Source organism: Octopus sinensis, linkage group LG24, assembly GCF_006345805.1.
Source record: "Octopus sinensis linkage group LG24, ASM634580v1, whole genome shotgun sequence".
Taxonomy (NCBI): Eukaryota; Metazoa; Mollusca; class Cephalopoda; order Octopoda; family Octopodidae; genus Octopus; species Octopus sinensis.
Genome location: NC_043020.1, coordinates 8,170,017 through 8,196,463, shown reverse-complemented (window position 1 = coordinate 8,196,463; position 26,447 = coordinate 8,170,017). Strand labels below are relative to the sequence as shown.

General features: G+C 39.9%; 1 protein-coding gene across 9 annotated transcripts in view; it reads right to left on the bottom strand.

The window, feature by feature from the left end:
- LOC115223775 (oxidation resistance protein 1) overlaps positions 1-26,447 on the bottom strand; it is a 143,045-nt gene that overhangs the window by 64,066 nt on the left and 52,532 nt on the right. For 5 of the 9 annotated variants that reach the window (XM_036512935.1, XM_036512941.1, XM_036512937.1 and 2 more), the window contains 2 exons: positions 14,018-14,050; positions 1,887-1,904 (listed from right to left, as the gene is read on the bottom strand). The exons of 2 other annotated variants lie outside the window; for them this stretch is intronic. In XM_036512935.1, the coding sequence (XP_036368828.1) occupies positions 1,887-1,904; positions 14,018-14,050 (51 nt within the window). The remainder of the gene's footprint in view (positions 1-1,886; positions 1,905-14,017; positions 14,051-26,447) is intronic. 2 more of the 9 variants (XM_036512938.1, XM_036512943.1) reach the window with 1 other exon arrangement.

Genomic DNA, 26,447 nt, shown 5'->3' with positions numbered 1-26,447 from the left:
TGTGTGTGTGTGTCTAATATATATACTCTTTACTCTTTTACTTGTTTCAGTCATTTGACTGCGGCCATGCTGGAGCACCGCCTTTAGTCGAGTAAATCGACCCTGGGACTTATTCTTTGTAAATCCAGTACTTATTCTATCGGTCTCTTTTTGCCGAACCGCTAAGTGACGGGGACGTAAACACACCAGCATCGGTTGTCAAGCAATGCTAGGGGAACAAACAACACACACACATATATACATATACATTATACGACAGGCTTCTTTCAGTTTCCGTCTACCAAATCCACTCACAAGGCATTGGTCGGCCCGGGGCTATAGCAGAAGTCACTTGCCCAAGATGCCACGGAGTGGGACTGAACCCGGAACCATGTGGTTGGTTAGCAAGCTACTTACCACACAGCCACTCCTGCGCCTATATATATATATATATATCTTTTGTCTTTTACCTGTGTCAGTTTTGAGACTACAGCCATGCTGGGGCACTGCCTTGAAGAATTATTAGTTGAAAGAATCAACCTCAAAACTTTTTTTAGTTAAACTTGGTGCTTATTCTATCGGTCTGTTTCGCCAAACTGCTAAGTTAGAGAGATGTAAAAGTACTAACACCAGTAGTCAAGCGGTGGTGGTGGGAAAACACATACACAAAGACACACACACACACAAACACCATCATCATCATCCTCATTATTTAGCATCTGCTTTCCATGCTGTCATGGGTTGGACAGTTTAACTGGAACTGGTAAACTGGAGTTCCAGTCTGATTTGGCACGGTTTCTATGGCTGGATGCCTTTCCTAATGTATATATACATATATGACGGGCTTCTTTCACGTCCATTTTCCATACTGGCATGGGTTGGACGGCTTGACAGGAGTACGACAGTTATTATCCACATATCAAAGCTTCAGTGAAATATTCCCTATTGACATGATGATTGGTTGCTTGGCTTTTCCTGGAATAAAATCCCTATTTTGAAAAAAAAACCAGTAAGGATTGGTGATAGGGAGCGTATCTAGTCAAAAAGACCTGCTGCAACAAGTTTTTCATCTAACTCATGCCAGCATGGGAAAACTGATGTTAAATGAATAAACAAATGTGTAACTGAGTGTGCATGTGTGTGTGTGTGTGTGTCTATATTTCTTTGTTTCGTTAGGGAAATAAACCATAAATATATATTAATAGTAATAATAAGTATTTGGAAAGTGTGTATGTATATAAAATATATATATATATATATTTAATTATATTTTTTAATAATTTTGTTATATTTAAAAATAAATTAAATATTATGTATTGGCTCAAGTTTTTCATTGTTTGATTTGCATAATAGTGGTTGGTTTGTCTCTAATTAATATTATATTATATTTTACTATAAAATTGGATTCAATCCTAAATCTGATTTTTTCCCTGTAAGTTTGGATTTATTCCCTAATATTATTAATTATATATATATATATATATATATATACACATATTATATATATATATAAAATATATATATATATGTATATGTTAGTATTGTGTATGAGGTATGACTAGCTCAGAGAAAGGAAGAACTTGATATATTCATAGAGCAATAACTTTACTGTAGGTCCTGGAAAGTTCAGTGCCTCACAGTTTCATCCAAGGTGGAGATCTTCAGATTGAGGATCAAACTACAAGTCACAGAGTGTGGCATTACCGAATAACTTTCCCCAAAGACACAACAACAGTTATACACATTCATATATATATATATATAAGTAGCTGCATATACATGTAAGAGGGTAAAGAAAAATAAAAGTGAACAAAAATAACGATAATAATAATAATAATAATAATAATAATAATAATAATGATAACAATAAAGAAAGAAAAAGTGAATGCAAGCAGGGAGATACTTACAAAATCATACATCTGACCCTGGCAGGAGGAGGAGGAGAAGAAGAAGAAGAGGTAGAGAGAGAGAGAATGGAATGGTTGAGCAGCAAAACAATGGTTATATATGTATATATAACCACCACAGGCCATGAGGACAAAACAATAGACAACAGTAGCAACAACAACAACATCAACAATGACGATCACAAGACAATGAAGGAGAGAGCCTCTGTATGGTTGGTCGCTCAACTTGCTAGAAACAGAAGCTAAAATTTTCCACGAAGTCACAACCTGCAAGGAGAGGGCGTATCGAATAACGTAGTCCTACAGACTGATAAAATGATGGGATGGTCATGACTGGAGTGTCTTTGATTGTAGGTCTTCTTGGTCATACTTGAACTGGCATTAAACAGTAGTAATAACAACAAGCCAACAAGAAAAAATTCTAGGTGGTTTCTTGGGATGCTAGAGATAGCAGTCAATATTCCCCTTGTCCCTCAAGTCAGAAGAGGGATTTAGTTGATGGCATAGAACTTGTTACAAAATGATCAAGAAATGGATAGCAGGGTCACAGGTGGAATGCTTTTGAACATTGATCTGATGGGTCATGATTGACCTAGGGTTAAATACCAACATAGATGGAAGACAATGACAACAACAATAACAACAAACAATAGTGATGACAATAACACAAGAACGATGACAACAACGATGGCAGCAGCGGTGGCAATAATAGCAACAAAAACATCATCATCAACATAAAAAAATAAAGAACAAAAGTATAAACAAATAAAATGAAAGTAAAAGAAGAAAGGAAAAAAACTAAAAAGAGAAAGAGAGAAAGCAAGAGAGAAAAAGAGAGAGAATTGTAGAGTTGGATAGACAGTGGGACAGTTAGGAGAGAGATCAGGAGAGAGAGCTAAAGAGAAAGTGAAAGTAGGATAGAGTTGGAGAAAGAGAGAGGACGAATTAAAGGTCTAAATAGTTGGATAGAGTTAGCATTAGAAGTAGTAGGAGTTAGAGGGAGAGAGTTTAGGAGGTGAAGAAATAAGAGAGAGAGAGAGAGAGAGAGCATTAGTGTTAGAAGGAGAGAGAAAGAGAGAGAGAGAGAGAGAGAGAGAGAGAGATTCAAATAATGACTGAAAGAAGTTAGAAAGGGAATTGGCAAACACCAATTTGTGTAATTGTATAGGGAGTGAAAGAGAGAGAGAGAGAAGAGAGAGAGAGAGAGAGAGAAAGAGAAAGGAAGGTCAATGTGGAAGGGTGAGAGAGAGAGAGAGACAAAGAGAAAGGAAGGTCAATGTGGAAGGGTGAGAGAGAAAGAGAAAGGAAGGTCAATGTGGAAGGGTGAAAGGGTGTAGGTGTTGGTAAAATAAGGGTGTGTGATGGCTTTGATGTTTTTCCTGGGGAGGGTTCAATAATTTTGCTTGTGTATGTGTTTGTTGTTTACCCCCAGGAGAACATTGGCAGAAAAGAAGTTGATGATGAAGGCCATCTCAACCACGACTGCCTCTACCGGTAAAAATTTTCAATGCAGCTAGGTCCTTTCCAGGTTCAATTCCACTGTGAGACGTCTTCTGTTAGGAGGCACAAGCATTTACACACTCATGTACACACACACAGCAGTAACTTCTGCCAACCAAATTCCTTTACAAAGCTTCGGTCGACCTGGGGCTATAGCAGAAGACACTTCCCCAGGGTGCCATGCAGTGGGACTGAACCCAAAACCATGTAGCTGGGAAGCAAACTTCCTAACCACACAGCCATATATATATATATACTTTATTTAAAGCAGCAGAAAATTCAACAAAACCTGTTACTCTGAGTTTCCCGTTGCAAAAACTGTCCGATGAACGGCAACAGGAAACTCAGAGTAACAGGTTTTGTTGAATTTTCTGCTGCTTTAAATAAAGCATATTACTCTACCACTGGTATTTGAGTACTCTTTTTTCCAACCTTGTTTCACATTTATGTGTTTACTCTGGTATATATATATATATATATATATATATATATATAATTTTATAATAAATGTAGATCGCATGCTTACTAACCCGACAAAACACCACCATGTGGATTCTGTTGAGACTAGTAAGAAACAATTATGAACTTTTTTTATTACTCTTAACTTTTTAAAATATTTTTGATAAGGTTCGTTTTTTCAAGAAGAACCAAAACATGTAAAATTTCTAAGAAAATTAAAATTCATCTTATATAGTGGCGTTTTCAAACTTCTTTTATATATATATATATATAAAAGTTGCCTCTCTTAGGTAAATCTCATTTATGAGAGCCAAGTAGCTTGAAACATTAAAGTGAAATCTTTGAATATAATAAAAAAATTTATCTATTCTCAGTGCATTTTCAACTTATATTTTTTCTCTATTTCTACCTGTGTGGAATAAAATAACTTTGTCTTGCACACACACAGATATATTTTTAAGCAGTTAAGTATATATGTCCAGTCATAGAGTGACCAATGGTTTCATAATAAAAGGGCTTAGCCCCATGGACGACTTGTCGGGCTCTAAAGTTGAAGGCAAGTAATTCTTCAACTTTAGGAGGTAGGAATCCGTTATGGTCACGGAGCTAAAGAATTATATGCCTTTGGTTTTAGAATCTGATGAGTCATCAATGGGGCTAAGCTCTCGATGGATGTGAAGCCACTGGTCACTCTATGACTGGACATAGGCTTAACTGCATACAAATACATTACTGCTCTACGCTTTAGAGTGTGCTTCTGTTTCAGACATATGACACATTGACCCTAGAAGAATATATTGATCTATTCTTACTTTACCACTCAAATATACACTACCTTCCACTCCTTTCTAAGGTCTATACCATATTTTATACTATGTTCTTTATGCATAAATTTTATCAGTTAATGGTTTGCAGCCGAATATATTCAACATGTAGGTATTGAATACCTATTTTGTATATCTTAAACTGACGAGATTCGACTTTCAAATAATTTTTAATTTTATTAATTAATTTAATTCTCTCCCTATTTTCTTATTGAAATAAATAAATAAATAAATAAATAAATAAATATAGTCAAATAAGTTTTGGGTAAAAACCTTGTAGAATGCTATGCAAAGCTCATTCAAGTTATTGGCTACCTAATGCTATCATAGTGGAAATGCTTGCCCCATCACTTTGGGTATGCATTCTCGCACAGAGTAGAATGACAGTCAGATCTAATGAAGGACTTATTTAAACAATCACCTGAAGAGGTGCACTTTACATCTTGGATGGATGATAATCGTTACACTACATCTCATCAATGTACAATGAATGTAAAAATGTGTCGAAACAATTGTAATGTTTTTAAATAAAGAATGTCATTCATTCCGTTTTCTCTCTATCTATCTATATAAAGACATGTATTATCATCATACGTACAAACACACACACTGGATGTAGAGAATGGGGGAGGTAAATATGTACTACATATGTTTCAAAGGAAAAAAAAAACATTCATAATTTTATTGACAATGACTTTGAAGTTTCACTGGAAATGATACGGCGAATTCAAACTTCAAATTTACTCTCATCAAAATTAAAACAACAGACAAACACTTGTTTTCAGTCAATGTTCATAGGTATTTTTTTAAGCACATGACAACACTTTAAATACATGCCTATGTATAGGCATACAAACACACACAAACACATTATATATATATTATATTATATATTATAAATATACAACAATTCATACATACATATTTCTCTTTCTCTTTTCTCTTTTACTTGTTTCAGCCATTTGACTGCGGTCATGCTGGAGCACCGCTTTTAATTGAGCAACTCAACCCCGGGACTTATTCTTTTGTAAGCCCAGTACTTATTCTATCAGTCTTTTTTGCCGAACCGCTAAGTGACGAGGACGTAACACACCAGCAATCGGTTGTCAAGCAATGCTAGGGGACAAACACAGACACACACAAAACACACACATGCATATATATATATATATATATATATATACATATATACGACGGGCTTCTTTTCAGTTTCTGTCTACCAATCCACTGACAAGCTTTGGTCGGCCCGAGGCTATAGTAGAAGACACATGTCCAAGGTGCCACGCAGTGGGACTGAAACCGGAACCATGTGGTTGGTAAACAAGCTACTTACCACACAGCCACTCCTGCGCCTATATATATGTATATATAAAAATTCATATATACACACACATATGCATACATAAATACACACACACACACACACACATACCTATATCCTATATACATGTTCAGCAAAAGAGATTGATAAAATAAGTAACAGCGTTAAGAAGTTAAGTTCCAGGGGGGGGGGCAATTTGTTTGACTAAAACCAATCATAGTGGTGCTCCAGCATTGCCATAGCCAAATGATTGAAACAAGCAAAAGATAAAAGATATGTATATATATATATATATATATATAAAGGACTGACCACTAAAAGTGGACGGTCAACATGCTAGATATAGATGTCAAAATCGCTATTTTCCCCGAAAAATTTTCGTGGAAAATAGCGATTTTGACATCTATATCTAGCATGTTGACCGTCCACTTTTAGTGGTCAGTCCTTTAAATTTTGTATGTAAAAATATTTTAATCTTCGGATTTTTTTAATATGCTAGGCCACTGGTTTTAATTGATTGATATCAATTTCTACCCTTATTCAATTTTATATATATATATAGGCGCAGGAGTGGCTGTGTGGTAAGTAGCTTGCTAACCAACCACATGGTTCCGGGTTCAGTCCCACTGCGTGGCATCTTGGGCAAGTGTCTTCTGCTATAGCCCTGGTCCGACCAATGCCTTGTGAGTGGATTTGGTAGACGGAAACTGAAAGAAGCCTGTCGTATATATGTATATATATATAAGTGTGTGTGTTTGTTTGTGTGTCTGTGTTTGTCCCCTTAGCATTGCTTGACAACCGATGCTGGTGTGTTTACGTCCCCGTCACTTAGCGGTTCGGCAAAAGAGACCGATAGGATAAGTACTGGGCTTACAAAAAGAACAAGTCCCGGGGTCGAGTTGCTCGATTAAAGGCGGTGCTCCAGCATGGCCGCAGTCAAATGACTGAAACATGTAAAAAAGAAAAAAAAAAAAGAAAAAAAGAAATATACACACTCATACATATACACGTACATACACACATGTTTATATGTATACAAACAAACACACATGCATGTGTGTGTGTAGCTTAATACTGTCTGACTATAAACACTTTACTGAGTCATGCAGGTCTTGGTGACATTCTGCGGAACTGCCTGCCTGCCTGGCTGCCTGTTAAGTTCCTGTCACCAAGAATAATTCTGCAGCAGTGCTAAAGCTATTTAAAAAACACCACCACATTAGCAACAACATTAACATAGCAGGGAGCCTATATGGAACCTGTACGTGGTCACTCGGTTTGCTAGAAACAGCAGCCAAAACCCCTCAAGTCACACACACAAAAATAAAAAAAAAAAGAATGCATATGATGCTTGTCCCAGGCCAGACTGTATATGGAAATATAATGGAAATATAATGAAGGGATGGTCAGGGATGGAATGTCATTGAAGGTTAATTTGATTGTGGGAGGCACCTTAACAGCATGGTGACGAACCAAGGAGAGAGCACCTATGTGTTTTGTGCAGAATCCTAGAAATAGCAGCCAAATTTCACAAAAACACTTCTTATGAGACAAAGATTACCCTGGATTATATAACCTTAGGATATCATCATCATCATCATCATCATCACTGTTTTCATTTTCATGTCCACTTCTCAGGCGAGATTTGCTGAGGCAGATATTCTTGGCTGGGCGCTCTTCCCGTTGTCAACCCTCACCTGTTTTCAAGTACGGTAATATCTCTTCTTGTCCTTCATACACGAAGAGCACATTGATGGGATGCCCTCACACAGAATTACAAATGAACAACACTGCTTGTATGAGAGTGAGACTTGTTTACAACTAGCATACAATGACAAGACAAAATGACATGAACACACACACACACACACACATACGTATGCATGTGTGCATATATATATGTGTGTGTGTGTATGTGCATATATATATATATACATGTGTATGCATATATACATGTGTGTGCATATATATATGTGGCCATGCTGGAGTATTGCCCTTGAGGGTTATACAATAGGCGCAGGAGTGGCTGTGTGGTAAGTAGCTTGCTTACCAACCACATGGTTCCAGGTTCAGTCCCACTGCGTGGCACCTTGGGCAAGTGTCTTCTACTATAGCCTCGGGCTGACCAATGCCTTGTGAGTGGATTTGGTAGACGGAAACTGAAAGAAGCCTGTCGTATATATGTATATATATATATGTGTGTTTGTTTGTGTGTCTGTGTTTGTCGCCCCACCATCGCGTGACAACCGATGCTGGTGTGTTTATGTCCCCGTTACTTAGCGGTTCGGCAAAAGAGACCGATAGAATAAGTACTGGGCTTACAAAAGAATAAGTCCCGGGGTCGAGTTGCTCGATTAAAGGCGGTGCTCCAGCATGGCCGCAGTCAAATGACTGAAACAAGTGAAAGAGTATATGTACCAGGGTAAGCACATAAATGAAAAACAAGGTGGGGGAAAAATAGTACTCGAATACCATAGATAGAGTAATTAAAAAGCAGCAAAAATATCACAAAAACTGTTACTCAGAGTTTCTGTGATATTTTTGCTGCTCCTCACTTTATTTCTTTTGTCCATGCTGGCATGGGTTGAACAGTTCGATAGGTTTGGCAAGTCGAAAGACTGCACTAAGCTCTACTGTCTGTTTTGACAAGGTTTCTATGGTTGGATGCCCTTCCTTGTTGCCAACCTCTTTACACAAGTTTTTATGTTTCACCAGCACCAGTGAGGTCACCAAGTACCTTGCAAGGCAACACCCTCCCTCAACTGAAGAGGAGGAGCAGTATTAAGGAAGGGACAAAGAAAAACAAAAAGGTGTCTTGCAGTAAAGGAGACACATAGTTACATCAGATGGGAGGAAAAAGAGAGAGAGAGAGAGAGAGAGAGAGAGAGAGAGAGAGAAGAGAGAGAGAGAGAGGAGAGAAGAAAGAGAGAGAGGAGAGAGAAATGAGAGAGAGGAGAGAGAGAGAGAGAGGGAAGGAGAGAGAGAGAGAGGGGAGAGAAGGAGAGAAGGGGAGAGAGAGAAAGATAAGATGTAGATGTGTCAGAACCTAAATTACAAAGAGGTGTATGTAAGTGGAACCAGGGATTGGATAAGGGGAGTGGGTGGGTAAGTTTGTGAGATTACGAAAGGAAAGTGGGAGATGGAGTGGTCCCAGGTTGAGGGAGGGGGTGTCAGGAGGATATGTTGAGGGAAGAGATTTGACAGGTGTATATAAATGTGCGTGTATAATAGATGAGAGAAAGAGAAAATGGAAGTCATGAGAATCTTTATCAATCACAACAACCCCGTTTTGACCCATCTTGCATCAGTCCCTCACAGGTGAGATTCTGAACATTGGCTTGAGGGCTTCCTGGACACTAGGGGCTAGGAAGATAAGAGTGAGAAATGGAAGGTTGATGTATGAGAGAGAGAGAGAGAGAGAGAGAGTAGATAGGGTTATGTGGGTAGATGGGTAGGCCTGTGAGTGTAGATGCAAGAACTCGAGGGTAGGTAGGTAGGCAGTATTGGAAGAGTAGATTTGGAGACTGGAGGGTGGTAGAAGTGGGTGTGAAAACTGAGAGTAAGTAGGTAGAGCTGTGTGGGTAGATATGATGATTGGAGGGAGGGTGGCCATGTAGGTTGTATGGGTGGATATGATGACTGGAGAGTAAATGTGCAAGTGGAGGGGTTCAGTGGAGTTCTATCCGAGTCTTCATAGGATGAGCCTTGTGACCCACTGGCCTAAAGGAATCACACAATTTAGTCATTAAAAAAAGAGAATACATACACACAAACCTGCCTCAATGGATTTAAGCTCATTCCTTGAGAGAGAGAGGGGGGAGAGATGGAGAGAGAGAGAGATAAAGAGAAAGAGAGAGATGGAGAGAGAGAGATGGAGAGAGAGAGAAAGAGAGAGATGGAGAGAGAGAGAAAGAGAGAGATGGAGAGAGAGAGAAAGAGAGAGATGGAGAGAGAGAGAGATGGAGAGAGAGAGAGAGAGATGGAGAGAGAGAGAGATGGAGAGAGAGAGAAAGAGAGAGATGGAGAGAGAGAGAGAGATGGAGGGAAGGAGGAAAAGAAGAGGTGGCAAAGGAGCAAATGAAGGTAAGAGAGAGAAGGATTCATGGAAAAGTATTTAGAGGATTATGGATAATTGTCCAATTAACTAATGACTGAGAGATAATACCTTCAAGTAAATAATAAAACAAAACAATAGCAAAGTTATTAATGCTTAACTATTGTTTTCTCCTGCTGATGGTATGTCTGAGTAATTCATTCTCTAAACAATTCCATTTTCCTGTTGAGAACAGGATACAATCTTCTATATTAGCGATTCCTTCATCATAACTGAAGTTTATGGATTGCTGATGAGACCAGAATAGGACTGAAACATATCTGGAATTTTCTGCCAGACTTGTTGAGATAACTAAATATTATTAGTCATTAACTAATTTCAATATGTTTTATTTTTCCCTCATCACACTATTAATTCTAGTTAGTTTATTAATGTGCCCTGCACAGCTCCCATGACTTTCGGAAACATTTTTTCATGCTCAGAGTTGCTGAAGCATGGAACAAACTGCCTGTGTCAGTTGTTGACTGCCATGACACTGCATCCTTTAAGGCCCTCATGCTTTCCGAAATCTGCCGAAACTACACCTGATTATATATACACTTTAGATGAGTTGTAGTGCACCTGAGCACTGTACACAATGTTTTTATTATTATTATTATTAACTTCACTAATTATTTAGTCTTAGATCCAGAGAGAGTTGCTGGATAATGTAGGCTTCACTGAATTGTCAGTATGCGAGAAAGGATGGTCATGGCTGGAACGTGTTTGATGATTATAAATTGGCTCAAATAAGAGATAACTTGAAGCTAAATAATAACAGCAACAACAGAATCAAGCCCATGCTGGAGCTTCTAAATGGTCACTGGCCCTGCTAAAAACACCCAAAGCAGTAGGCCACATGGGTTGGTTTGCATCTTATGTATCATTGTCCTGTTAACTATTTCTAGTCACAAGACACATCACAGGAAGAGACAGAGAGGAGGAAGGAAGGAGAGCAAGAGAGAGAAGCCAGGGAAAGAGGAGGGTAAGAAAGAGAAAAAAACAGTGAGAGAGAAAGAGCACATGTCTCTCATACAACAACTCATATCAGAATCTTAAGGCTGTTTATCTTTGCAAATGCCGTGGGTCACAGAATACACTGACTTTCAACATGTGACACCATACGTCATATAAAAACACATATTTATTTAATTCTGTTATACAATACAAATTCAAATTTGATGCTAAACAACTAGTGAAGGATGGGGTGGAGACAATAACAAATAACGCACTAATGGAAAATGAGTTTGTGGGTGTCAGTTGGTTCTTTGAGATTAAGAGAATTCTAACATTAATAGTGAGAAGAAGCACTCCGTCGGTTACGACGACGAGGGTTCCGGTTGATCCGAATCAATGGAACAGCCTGCTCGTGAATTAAAACGTGTAAGTGGCTGAGCACTCCACAGACACGTGTACCCTTAACGTAGTTCTCGGGGATATTCAGCGTGACACAGAGAGTGACAAGGCCGACTCTTTGAAATACAGGTACAACAGAAACAGGAAGTAAGAGTGAGAGAAAGTTGTGGTGAAAGAGTACAGCAGGCAGAGTGAACCACCCCCTGCCGAGCCTCGTGGAGCTTTAGGTGTTTTCGCTCAATAAACACTCACAACGCCCGGTCTGGGAATCAAAAACTGATCCTATGACCGCGAGTCCACTGCCCTAACCACTGGGCCATTGCGCCTGCAGGGTCACAGAATACACTGACTTTCAATATGTGACACCATACGTCATATAAAAACACATATTTATTTAATTCTGTTATACAATACAAATTCAAATTTGATGCTAAACATCTAGTGAAGGATAGGGTAGAGACAATAACAAATAACGCACTAATGGAAAATGAGTTTGTGGGTGTCGGTTGGTTCTTTGAGATTAAGAGAATTCTAACATTAACAGTATTAATTACCAGAACACAAACATTTGGCTCTGTTCACTGAGGGAGGAACTAAAGCTAACAGATATTTATTCCATTGTTTACTGGTTTCAAGCTCAGGACTGTGGTTGTGCTGGGGCTACCATCTATGGAGGGTTTTAGTTACTGGACTGTGGACAGGGTTAGGGTACTACCTTTGGAGGTTTGAATCACTGGACTGTGGCCATGTTGTAGTGCTGCCCTCAAGGGTTTTAGTCATTGTAATGTGGCCATGCTGGAGTATTGCCCTTGAGGGTTTTCGTCATTGGACTGTGGCCATGCTGGAGTACAGCCCTCAAGGGTTTTAGTCGTTGTAATGTGGCCATGCTGGAGTATTGCCCTTGAGGGTTTACATCATTGGACTGTGGCCACGCTGGAGTACTGCCCTTGGTATTTTTAGCTACTGAAGTGTGACCATGTTGGGGTACTACTTTTAAGGGTTTCAGTCTCTGGATTGTGGCCACGCTGGGGTACTGATCTCAAGGGTTTTAGTTACTGGAACGTGGCCATGCTGGAGTACTGCCCTTGAGGGCTTTAGTCATTGGATTGTGGCCATACTGGAGTAGTGCCCTCTGTGTTTTTAGCCACTGAAGTGTGACCATGTTGGGGTGCTACTTTTAAGGGTTTCAGTCTCTGGACTGTGGCCATGCTGGGGTACTGATCTCGAGGGTTTTAGTTACTGGAACGTGGCCATGCTGGAGTACTGCCCTTGAGGGTTTTAGTCATTGGATTGTGGCCATGCTGGAGTAGTGCCCTCGGTGTTTTTAGCCACTGAAGTGTGACCAGGTTGGGTACTACTTTTAAGGGTTTCAGTCTCTGGACTGTGGCCATGCTGGGGTACTGCTCTCGAGGGTTTTATTTAATGGAACATGGCCACACTGGAGTACTGCCCTTGAGGGTTTTAGTCATTGGACTGTGTCCATGTTGGGACTCGGTCAACTGCAGTGACCCCAGTACTTAATCCAGTTAGGTACTTATTTTATCACCCAATAAATATAAAAAGAAGTGCATGTACATATGCCTGTGTTTGTACGTTTACACATATACGCACACACACGTATGCATATATATATATATATATATATATATATACACACACACACACACACACACACATACATAAATGTGTGTGAGAGAGAGTTCTGCACAGTTTTGTCTCTTAAATTCCATCGTAAAGGTAAACTTGTTAGCAGAGTAGAAAAGAGACACTTGCTTGAAGAATTGCAATGTGGAATTGAACCTGGAATTCCACAGTTGCAAAATGCCTGTCTAAACCACCTACAATTATTTTATTTCTTTGCTGCCCACAAGGGGCTATACACAGAGGGGACAAACAAGGACAGACAAATGGATTAAGTCGATTATATTGACCCCAGTGCATAACTGGTACTTATTTAATCGACCCCGAAAGGATGAAAGGCAAAGTCGACCTCAGCGGAATTTGAACTCAGAACGTAACGGCAGACGAAATGCCACTTAGCATTTCGCCCGGCGTGCTAACGTTTCTGCCAGCTCGCCGCCTAGGTTACAATCAACTGCATTCAAGCTAGGACACCACCCTCAAAGGGTTAGGGAAGTTTACCATCACAACTTATTTTATCATTAATATCAAAGGGTTGGATTGCGGAGTAGGCTTGTGTAGGGTTTGAACTCAGATTGCCAATTGCCTTAACCAAATACAACCAGATATTTTTATCCAGTACTCTACTAACTCTGCCACCCATCTACTATGTTGGTTTTACAGGTGTTAAAAAGAATAAAAAAAAAAAGCCTGCTGTGTCCAGGGTGGAGATTTAATCACTGTATATGGTATTTCTGAAGGTGGGATGGGAGGGAGTTAGTAGGACAGGTAGATGTTTGGTGTGAAGTATGTGGTGGTGGTGTGTGTGCGCAGGTAGGGGTGGTGGTGGTGGTTAGTTCTTATTGTTATTCAGTAGTGAAGTCGACAACAATACAGGCTCAGGTGCAATTATTTGGTCTAATTGGACATTTCTAAGTCGTTGGTGTTAAGTTTTTACCTTCATTGTGTTGATCGACTCTTTCCGTTTTGCCTAGAGTTCCACCAAAATGGAAAAGATTAACAATGAGAGACAAAGAGACAGAGAGACAAAGAGAAAGAGAGACAAAGAGAAAGAGAGACAGAGAGGAAGAGAGACAAAGAGAGGAAGAGAGAGACACAGAGTAAGTTAATTAGAGAAACATCAATTAAATGTGTTTGTGTGAATGCTTGTACCTGTGTGTGTGTATATGCGCATGTTTGTATGTGTATATGTATATGCTTAAGAGTTTATATGTATGTGCCTGTGTATATATGTATATATGTGTGTGTGCTTGTGTGTATATATTTGTGCTTGTACATGTATATGTGTGTTTGTGTTTGTATGTATATATATATATATATGTGTGTGTGTTTGTTTGTGTGCCTGTATGTGTATATGTATATGCTTACGTGTTTATATGTATGTGTCTGTGCATATATATATATATATATATAGATATATATATATATATATGTGTGTGTGTGTGCTTGTGTGTATATATTGGTGCTTGTGCATGTATAAGTATGTTTGTGTTTGTATATATATATATATTATATATATATATATGTGTGTGTGTGGTGTGTTTGTTTGTGTGCTTGTATGTGTATATGTGTGTATTTGATGAACAAAAGCATTGATGATGGAAATAGGATGTGTGCAACATCTGCTACGGTGCCTAACACAAGTACAAATTGTAGTCCTTGAATAAAGATCATAAGATTATGATATTGTAGATGTATGTGTAAGTGTACGTAAATATACATGTGTGTGTGCGTGTGAGTGGGGGGGGGTAATCTTTATATTTACATCCTTTTCTAGTTTCACATTCTTCTCCATGTTCATATTAACCCCTTTTTTGATACCAAGCCTGCTAAAAATGACCTCTCGTTTTAGCTGAAGAATGGACAAAAATTCCTTTGAAAAAAATTCAAACTTTGTACAAGTCCATACCTCGTAATATTGAAGCTGTAATTACTGCCAAAGGCGATCCTAACCCATTTTAAATTAATTTGTTTGAAATTTTAAGGCGTTTCCATTATTTTGTCCAACCCCTGTATATATATATATATATATATATATATATATATATATATATATATATATATATACTTAATAATTAGGGTTCAGCAAAGATTTGCTTAGTAGAAGAAATAGCTAACGTTTTTTGGCTGCTATTTCTAAACTTTGGTATGCGGTAAAGCAAATCTTTGCTGAACCCTAATTATCAAGTATTACTGAAGTTTACCATGAAATGGTCCTTTTTTCATGCCGAATTCTACTTGGTGTGTGTAGTGGGTGATTTTTACGTGCCACCTGCACAGGTGCCAGACGAGGCTGGCAAACAGCCACGATTGGATGGTGCTTTTTACGTGCCACCGGCACATATATATAAAAGGTAAAGACCCCCTTTATTCATGAATGACCATGGGATTGCACCTAGAAAGTTTCACTCTGAGGCACAAGTTTGGACAAGGGTGTTTATGGAAGACCAGTAGTCGCCCATGCATACCAGCCTCCCCTCTCCACGCCACTGATTTGAACCAAAGGAAAGGCAAAGGGGCCAATACAGCTTGGCACCAGTGACTTTGTAACTCATTTCTACAGCTGAGTGAACTGGAGCAACGTGAAATAAAGTGTCTTGCTCAAGAACACAACACACAGCTCAGCCTGGGAATCAAATTCCCCACCTCATGATTGTAAACCCGATGTTCTAACCACTGAGCCATGCACCTTCACTATATATGTGTGTGTGTGTGTGTATATATATATATATATATACACACATATATATATACACACACACATTAGTAGTACTAGTTGGCAAGGGATTTTAGTTGAGATCACATGTCAAACTAAAACAATTATGTTGTTTTAGAGTTACAATAGCTATTTAAAATATGTATGTGTGTATATACACACACATATATATCACGTGCATATATATATATATATATATATATATATATACAGTTAATCCAAACAAGAAAGCACAAAAAACACAACAACGCGAGGACGTAGAACAAAATAGTATTATTGGACGCCCAGGAAGGAAGGAAAGAAGGAGGATTTAACGTTTCGAGCGGAGCTCTTTGTTGGAAACATAGGAGAAGGAAAGATCCAGAGAAGGGAAGACAGAGGAAAAAAAAAATCGCCAACGGTACACACGCGGTCACATGTATATATACACATACACACAAACAATGTTTGAGAAACAGAGAATGCATGTACGACTACATGATTATTTTATGTTATTTTGTAACATATCAAGTGATAAGCTTCTTCATCAACCATTTCCACTCACACACTATTCAACAATATAATAATAATAAAACATTGTGTACAGTGCTCAGGTGCACTACAACTCATCTAAAGTGTGTGTATAATCAGGTGTAGTTTCGGCAGATTTCAGAAAGCATGAGGGCCTTAAAGGATGCAGTGTCATGGCAGTCAACAACTGACTCAGGCAGTTTGTTCCATGCTTCAGCAACTCTGAGCGTGAAAAAATGTTTCCGAAAGTCATGGGAGCTGTGTTGTTTTCTGACTTTGTAGGCATGTCCACGTGTGTTAGACACATGGAGATAAAAAAGGTGTTCAGTGTTGTTGTTGGTGAGGTGGTTGATATCTAGCTATTCAGACATTTGGGATGGTCATGGAAGGAGTGTCTTCCCCAACACCACTGCTTAATAAGTGTTGACGTACATCTAAATGAAGGGAACATCAAGCCCATGCACCACACCTGTTAACCTGTTTGGTGACCTTCTGGGCAGCATTAAGGACGGAGATGGCACAAAAACCTTCTGGGTTTCAAATACTCCTGAAGACGACACGGCCATTAAGTCATCCTGGGGTTGGTAAAAACTGGAAGCAAGGGACTGATAGAACCAGTTGCTGTATATCATCATCATCACCATTGTTTAATGTCCGTTTTCCGCGCTAGCATGGGTTGGACGGTTCGACCGGGGTCTGGGAAGCCAGGGGCTGCTCCAGGTTCCAGTCTGATCTGGCAGTGTTTTTACAGCTGGATGCTCTTCCTAACGCCAACCACTCTGCGAGTGTAGTGGGTGCTTTTTACGTGCCACCTGCACAGGTGCCAGAGGGGTCTGGCACCGGCCATCTGGTGTGTAAAAGATTGGAGAGGGGGGAATTTGTGGTAATGTTATGCAAATCATCACCAGCATCATCACCATTGTCATCATAAGGGCAGAGCATTAAATGAATGGCGTTCACAGGTCAAACCCCAGCCTGGTCAGTTGTCCCTCTTGGCCAATGAGACAAATAAAAGGCACCAACTTTAACAATTCCCCACTACAAGTTTGTATCTAAAAAAATAAAACTCTTCCTTTTCTTCTTCTTCTTATTATTATAATTAAGGCAGCAAAAAAATAAAAAAAACAAAAAATTTTTTTTAATGGCGGTGCCCCAGCATGGCCACAGCTCATGAGCTGAAACTGGAAAAATCAAATCAAAAATCAAAAGCTGGTAGAGTTAGCTCTCTATCTTCTGAGTTCAAATGCCACCAAGGTCAACCTTGTCTTCCATTCTTTCAGGGGTCAACAAAATAAACATCAGTTGAGCAATGGGGTTGGTGTAACTGACATGCCCCTTCCCTCAAAATTTCAGACCTTGTGCCAAAATTAGCTATCATGGTGATGATAATAATAATAATAATAATAATAATAATAATAATAATAATATTAATTCTTTCAGCTAAAGGCACAAAGCCTAAAATTTTGAGGGTGGGGTGGGGTGGTGGTGGTGGTTAATCGATTACATTGACCCCATTGTTCCACTGGTACTACCCCAAAAGGACAAAAGGCTAAGTTGACCTTGGCAGAATTTGAACAACTCAGAATTTGAAGATGGATGAAAAGCCACCAAGCAATTTGCCCAGCATGCTAACATTTTTGCAAGCTTGCCACCTTGATAATAATAATAATAATAATAATAATAGTAATAATAATAATAATAATGATGATGATGTCAAAATTTGGCACAAGGCTAGCAATTTAAAGGGAGGGGTAAGTTGATTACATTGACCCCAGAAAGGATAAAAAGCAAAATCGACCGTGGCAGAATTTGAACTCAGAATGTGAAGATGGATGAAAAGCCGCCAAGCATTTTGCCCAGCATGCTAACATTTTTGCCAGCTTGCCACCTTAATAATAATAATAATAATAATAATAATAATAATAATAATAATAATAATAATAACCATAATAATAATAGTGTCAAAATTTGGCACAAGGCTAGCAATTTCAAAGGAGGGGTAAGCTGATTACATTGACCCCAGAAAGGATAAAAAGCAAAATCGACCTTGGCAGAATTTGAACTCAGAACAATAGTAATAAGTGTAATAATTGGTGCATTGGGAACTGTGTCTAAAGATATAGACAAATGGTTGAAGAAGATCGGAACAGAATGCCCTGTAGAGCTTCTACAGAAAGGATGCCTCTTAGGGCCGGGAAAGATTATCAGGAGGGTTCTAGGCACTTGAAAGACTATTGAAAGCTTGTGCATACCTAAGGTTACAGGTAGTAACCCACCACCCACAAAAATCCTGCCAGGAATAAGAACAAACCTGAGTCAAATCAAATAAAAGTATTAGATAGGATTCGATAGCTGTAAAGAACAGACAACATGGTACCATAGGCTGCAGGCAGCGAGCCCGCTACACATGCAAGACTCAAGGAGTTACAATAAAACTCAAGATAAAAAGAAAAATATTAATTCTTTCTACTATAGGTACAAGGCCGGAAATTTTTGGGGAGGGGACGAGACAATTATATCAACCCCAGTGTTTCACTGGTGCTTGGTTTATCGACCCCGAAGGGATGTAAGGCTAAGTTGGCCTTGGCGGAATTTGAACAAGAAAAAAATAATAATAATAATTATTATTATTATTAGTGTTGTTGTTGTTATTGTTAGGGTGGTGGATTGGCAGAATCTTTTGAATATCAGACAAAATTTCATGAAGTATTTCTTCTGGCACTTTATGGCCCTGAATTGAAATTCTGTCGGGGTGAACTTTGCCTTTCATCCATCAAGTGCTGATAGAACGAATCAAGGACTAGGATTGAATAAAACTACTCTCTTCAAACATTGCAGGCCTTGTGCCTAAATCAGAAACAATTATTATTACTGTTATTATTAGAAACTGTAATTATCATTATTATTATCATTATTATTATTATTGAGAGAGCGGTGCATGTCATCAAAGTGACACTGGGGTAAAATATACGAAGTCCAGTATACCCATCATGACTACCTGTTCGATAAGGGTACACCAAGCCCATGCATCACAACCATATGTGCGCGACATGGTGATCTCATATCAAGATAAACAGTGCATGACCTTGCAGGTGGGGGCCCAGTTAAAATTTTCTTCAGGTCAATTAGTCCATTACACTCAAAAGGTCCCTGAATAAGGATTGTTTAAGGATGTTGAACAAAACACCCATGTTTCCAGAGGTGAATTATCCAAACCCCAAAGAATTCCTCTCAACACATGGCTATGATGCTCCCCAACTACATCTTCTCATGATCAGGGATGCACATATTGTCAGACACTGAGGGACATGCTCAACTGGTTATGGTCGAACAACTGACATGCAAACCTGTGGTAGTGAGCAGAATATTTGCTGTAGCCCATCTTTTATACCAAAACAAAACTATGTACACGATAACGCTTCCAATCTGTTAATATCAGAAGTCATGAAAGCCACTGCCTGATACTGCATCAGGGTTCATTCTTTCATATATAAAATAAGTACCAGTTGGGGCCTGGGGTGGGGGTGATATTTCAATGTCAATGACTTACCCTCTTCTAAAATTTGTAACCATGTGCCTTAATCAGAAACCATTATTTCCCTCCTCCTCCTCTTCCTCCACCTACTACTACTACTACTACTACTGTTATTGTTATTCTATTGAGGGTCTGAAAATTGTGTTTTTGAATTTGCGGGAAGAAAATCTATAAATTTCCTCCCCCTTTTTTTTAAAACTCCATCCATGACCTGATAGAGTAAATATTAGGTTGTCCCAAAAGTTCGTAAACACTTGCGAAAATTGAATTTTTACTCGCCAAGTACAAACAAAAACAACAAAAATTATTCCTCAAAATAAAGACCATTATTTTCCAAGACTTTCTATGAACTTTTGGGACAACCTTATAGTAAGCACTAACTTAACACATTTCAGTATTCCTTTCATTCATGCCGGAATACGAAGAAAATAATTAGAACAAGAGGTGCCAACATTTTCTAACTACCAGAGAATCTAGGCTTAAATACTACAAACACACACACACACACACATATATATATATATATATATATATATCGACCCAAAGTTTTCTATAGAGATGGTAGTGGTGGTGGTGATGGTGGTAGTGGTTAACTAACCAAAACAAAGAATCCTGCCCCTCACCCCCACCTCTGCTTTCTCTTTCTCTTCTCCATGCTGCAGGAGGAAGGAGGAGGAGGCGGCAGGGTGGGGTGGGGGGTGGAACAGCACTGTGGAAGGAACTAGTGAGCAACTGTTGAGAAAGTTTCTCGAAACATAAGGAGACTGACTGTGCTTATTGCTAGAGGAAGAAGTGGAGTGGGGGGAAAAGGAGGAGGGAGGGAGGGGGGAGACCCAGAAAGAAATTATTACTGTGGATTGTGTGTGTGTGCCTATATATACTCTTTACTCTTTTACTCTTTTACTTGTTTCAGTCATTTGACTGTGGCCATGCTGGAGCACCGCCTTTAGTCGATCAAATCGACCCCGGGACTTATTCTTTGTAAGCCCAGTACTTATTCTATCGGTCTCTTTTGCCGAACTGCTAAGTAACGGGGACATAAACACACCAGCATCGGTTGTCAAGCAATGCTAGGGGGACAAACACAGACACACAAACACACACACGCATATATATATTTATGATGGGCTTCTTTCAGTTTCCGTCTACCAAATCCACTCACAAGGCTTTGGTCGGCCCGAGGCTATAGTAGAAGACACTTGCCCAAGGTGCCACGCAGTGGGACTGAACCCGGAACCATGCGGTTGTTAAACAAGCTACTTACCACACAGCCACACCTGTATATATTTTATAATAAATTCAGGGTGAATACTTGATAAATGTAAGCACCTGTATACGCCAGGTAGTGGCACAGGTGATTTTTTTTCATTTACTTCAGCTGAAACATATATATATTTTATTTATTAATTAATTGGGTGAGAGAATTAGATACTAATTTTATATCTATTCTACACCAAGTGGCCTATGCTCCGAAACCTATATATAATATTTATAATTATTATAATATTTTTACAAATAAATATAGATTTATATATACTATTTATATACACCAGAGTAGGCACATAAATGTGAAACAAGGTGGAAAAAAAATAGTATACCGGAGGGAGAATATTATGCTTTATTATTAAAGCTGCAAAGCATCACAAAAACGTGTTACTCAGAGTTTCACGTTCCCATTCGTTGGACAGTTCTCAGGTAATTAGAAACTGTCCGACGAACAGCAACGTGAAACTCAGAGTAACAATTTTTTGTGATGTTTTTACAATGCTGTGATGTTTTAATAATAAAAGTATATATATATATATATATAGTTAATCCAAACAAGAAAACAAAAAGACAACAACGCGAGGATGTGGAACAAATAAAGTATTATTGGACGCTCAGGAAAGAAGGGAAGAAGGAGGGTTTGACGTTTCGAGCGGAGCTCTTCGTCGGAAACATAGGAGAAGGAAAGATCCCGAGAAGGGAAGACAGAGGAAAAAAATCGCTAGTGATACAGACGAGGTCACATACTAAATATATATACATACACCTATATATATATACATACATATATATATATATATAGGTAAAACTTTGGCAGATGGGTGTATATGGAAATGAACATATGGAATAGATAAGCACACATATAGACACACACACACACACAAACACACATATATCTCTATATAAAGAGATAGATTTATAGATTGAGAGACACGGAGAGTGATAAACATGCATATTAGAACAGACAACCGGTTAAAAGAGATGGAGTTATTGGATAGACATACCGATAGACTGACAGACAGAACGGATAGAGAACGAGTTACATCAGACAGACAAGCAGACAAACGGAAGGATGGACAGATGCATGGATAGACGGACAGACAGACAGACAATGGGACAGGCCCACATCTAGACACATTGCTGTAAATATACACAGAAATAGATGGAAATATATGATAGAGTACAGACCTGAGAGTTGTGAGTCATTTATATCCAGTTTGGCTTATAAGTGAAGATATGGCTCTCATATATGTTTTTATATATTTAAATACGTCTTCATATATTTATCTCTCTCTCTACATATGTTTTTATATGTGTTTGTATATAACTGTAAACATATCTTTGTTTTGTGGAGGAGAGAGAAGGTCTTGTGTTGGTATGCGATGCTATAATGCTTTATATTTTTTTAACGTTGCGCTATCTATATCTATATATATGTATATGTACATATATGTATATATATATATATATATATGTGTGTGTTTGTATGTATGTATATTAAATGTATATATATATATATGTTATGTTGTGTTGTGGGGGTCCCCCACCAAAATGTGGTTCTTCCGCTCTCACTGCTGCCAACAACAGAATTACACCACCATCAAGACAAACATCTGAACGAACAATCAAGTGTCACACATAACTCACTCTCTCTCTGTCTCTCTGATGCATAGACACATCAGTCAGTCCATCTCTCTCTCTCTCTCTCTCTAAGCTGGCGTGCACACACATACACACACACACACATGCACACACACATACACACACACACATACACACACACATACACACACACATGCACACACACATGCACACACACATACACACACACATACACACACACACATGCATATACACACACACACATGCACACACACACACGCACACACACACACACATACACACACACACACATACACACACACACACACACACACACATCACACCACATACCACACACACATACACACACACACACACACACATGCACACACGCACATGCACACAGATACCCTCTCACTCAGCTTCTGTTTCACTCCCCATACAGATTAACCTTGCTGCCTTCCCTCCACCACAACCTCCACTCCTTTTGACTTCTCTACCCTCATCCCACCCCACCGCCGCATCCCACTCCACCCTTACCTTCATCTTCATCTTACTTTTTCTACCTCTTTCACCTCTCTCTCTCGCTCTCTCTCACTCCCCCCCCTTCTCTCACGCACATCTCGCCCCTAACTTTATTCCTCTCTCTCTCTCTCTTCACACACATTTACATCACATTAGCATTCTACTTTTCACATACATCCACCACCACCACCACCACCACCACCACCACCACCACCACCACCGCGATCACCACCACCACCACCACCACCGCGATCACCACCACCGCCATCATCACTGCCGCCACCACCACCACCACCACCACCACCACCGCGATCACCACCACCGCCACTATCACTGCCGCCACAACCACCAACACCCCGCCATCATCACCACCACTATAACCACCACCACCATCACCACCACCACCACCATCACCACACCACCACCACCACCATCACCACCACCACCACCGCGATCACCACCACCGCCATCATCACTGCCGCCACCACCACCACCACCGCCCCAATCAATCACCACCACTATCACACACCACCATCACCCCACCACCACCATCATCACCACCACCACCACCAACAACATCACCACCACCACCACCGCGATCACCACCACCGCCATCATCACTCCGCCACACCACCACCACCACCGCCATCATCACCACCACTATCACCACCACTGCCACCACCACTGCCGCCGCTGATACCACCCCCACCACCAACCACCACCACCACCACCACCACCGCCGCCACATACACCCACCACCACTGCCGCCGCCACAGTAATCCATTCTTACTGACTCAACACCTCCACACTACTCTACTAAACACCTCTCTCTCTCTCTCTCTCTTTCACTCTTTCTCTCTCTCTCTCTCCTCTTTCTCCCTCTCTCTCTCTCACTCACCCTCGTCCCTCCCCCTTGTCTATCTCACCAAACTGATGTATTGCAGCAGCAGCCACAGTCAAAATAACTACATATTTACTTGCATGTGAATTTGTACGTGTGCACATGTGAGAATGTACATACGCACATACGCGAACACACAACACACACACACATATATATAATACACACACACACACGCACACATGCATGCACGCACACATGCATGCACGCACACACATTATTGAGTAATGATATAGATAAGTATTCAATACGAATGTTGAGTGCAATAGCTTATTTATTTAATCTGGTCCAGTGGCCTTAGTAATTGGCCAGCTGATCGGATTAAACTGTACGCAAGTGTGTGAGTTATGTATACGTATATGTGTATGTGTATATGTATGTAGGATGTATGTATGTATGTATGTTACATGTGGTAATTGCTACTTCTTAGCATAAGAAGGCCATCTCTTGAATTAATAAATGCTGTCATGAGATCTTATATGACTAGCGAGTCCAGCTTTGGACAAACAGACTCAACAGCAGATGTTATATTTTCAGACAGAAAAGTATCTTGGATTGCATGTTACCTGTGTGTGTGTGTGTGTGAGTCTGTTTGTCTGTCTATTTATCTATCCACCCATCTATCCACACACTTGGAAGCACTCCGTCGGTTGCGACGACGAGGGTTCCGGTTGATCCGAATCAACGGAACAGCCTGCTCGTGAAATTAACGTGTAAGTGGCTGAGCACTCCACAGACACGTGTACCCTTAACGTAGTTCTCGGGGATTTTCAGCGTGACACAGAGAGTGACAAGGCCGGCCCTTTGAAATACAGGTACAACAGAAACGGGAAGTAAGAGTGAGAGAAAGTTGTGGTGAAAGAGTAGAGCAGGGATCACCACCATCTCCTGCCGGAGCCTCGTGGAGCTTTAGGTGTTTTCGCTCAATAAACACTCACAACGCCCGGTCTGGGAATCGAAACCGCGATCCTACGACCGCGAGTCCGCTGCCCTAACCACTGGGCCATTGCGCCTACACTATCCACACACACACACGCACACACATACACACACACACATACACATACAATGAATGCATTATCATCATTTTAACGTCTATGTTCCATGCTGGCATGGGTTGGATGGCTTGGCAGAATCCAAGGACTGCCGCAGGCTTCAATGCCTGCTGTGGCAGGGTTTCTATAGCTGGATGCCCTTCCTAACATCAACCACTCTGCAGCATGTATTGAGTACTTTTTCCATGACACTAGTGCTATTGAGGTCACCATGCAACTGACAAGACCACGAATCCTGTGGGAGAGGAGGGTGTTGGTTTTATTGCCATGAGATGAGAGGTTAGAGTATGAGAGAAGAGGATGGGGTGGACAACAGACCCAGTTCTTTTAAGGGAAGAGCTACAAGGCTACTCACATTTAGTAGGGGAGGAGAAAATGAACAGAAGGAGATGCAAAGAGTCAGATAAGAGATGAAGGGTCAAAGTATAAATAAATACCACAAGAAATTCAGTCTGATGTCTTTACAGTTTATACAGTTCTCCTACATGCATAGGAGTGGCTGTGTGGTAAGTAGCTTGCATACGAATCACATGGTTCCGGGTTCAGTCCCACTGCGTGGTACCTTGGGTAAGTGTCTTCTACTATAGCCTCGGGCCGACTAAAGCCTTGTGAGTGGATTTGGTAGACGGAAACTGAAAGAAGCCCGTCATATATATGTATATATATATGTGTGTGTGTGTTTGTGTGTCTGTGATTGTGTGTCCGTTTGTCCTCCCAACATCGCTTGACAACCGATGCTGGTGTGTTTACGTCCCCGTAACTTAGCAGTTCAGCAAAAAAGAGACCGATAGAATAAGTACTAGGCTTACAAAGAATAATCCCTGGGGTCGATTTGATCGACTAAAGGCGGTGCTCCAGCATGGCCACAGTCACATGACTGAAACAAGTAAAAAAAAAGAGTTCTGCTAATCCTCAGCATTTTAATAGGTAATTTTTTTCAGGTAACTTTTTTTCCAAACCCCACCAGAGATGAAAGGCCAAATTGACTTCAACAGAATTTGAACTCGGAGTATGCCAAGTGTCAAAACAAATACTGCAGAACACTCTATCTGATGTTCCAAGGTCTCTGCCAATCTGCCATCTAAGACAAATATGGTGATGGGATAATCTTTGATGAAGTAGTCTTCAATGGGGACAATCTTTGATGGGGTAATTCATTGACAGGGTATTGACGGAGTAACCTTTGACGGGATTATTTTTGATGATCTTGAGACTGATAACGATGATACGCTACAGATTATGTATGAAAGATGGGAA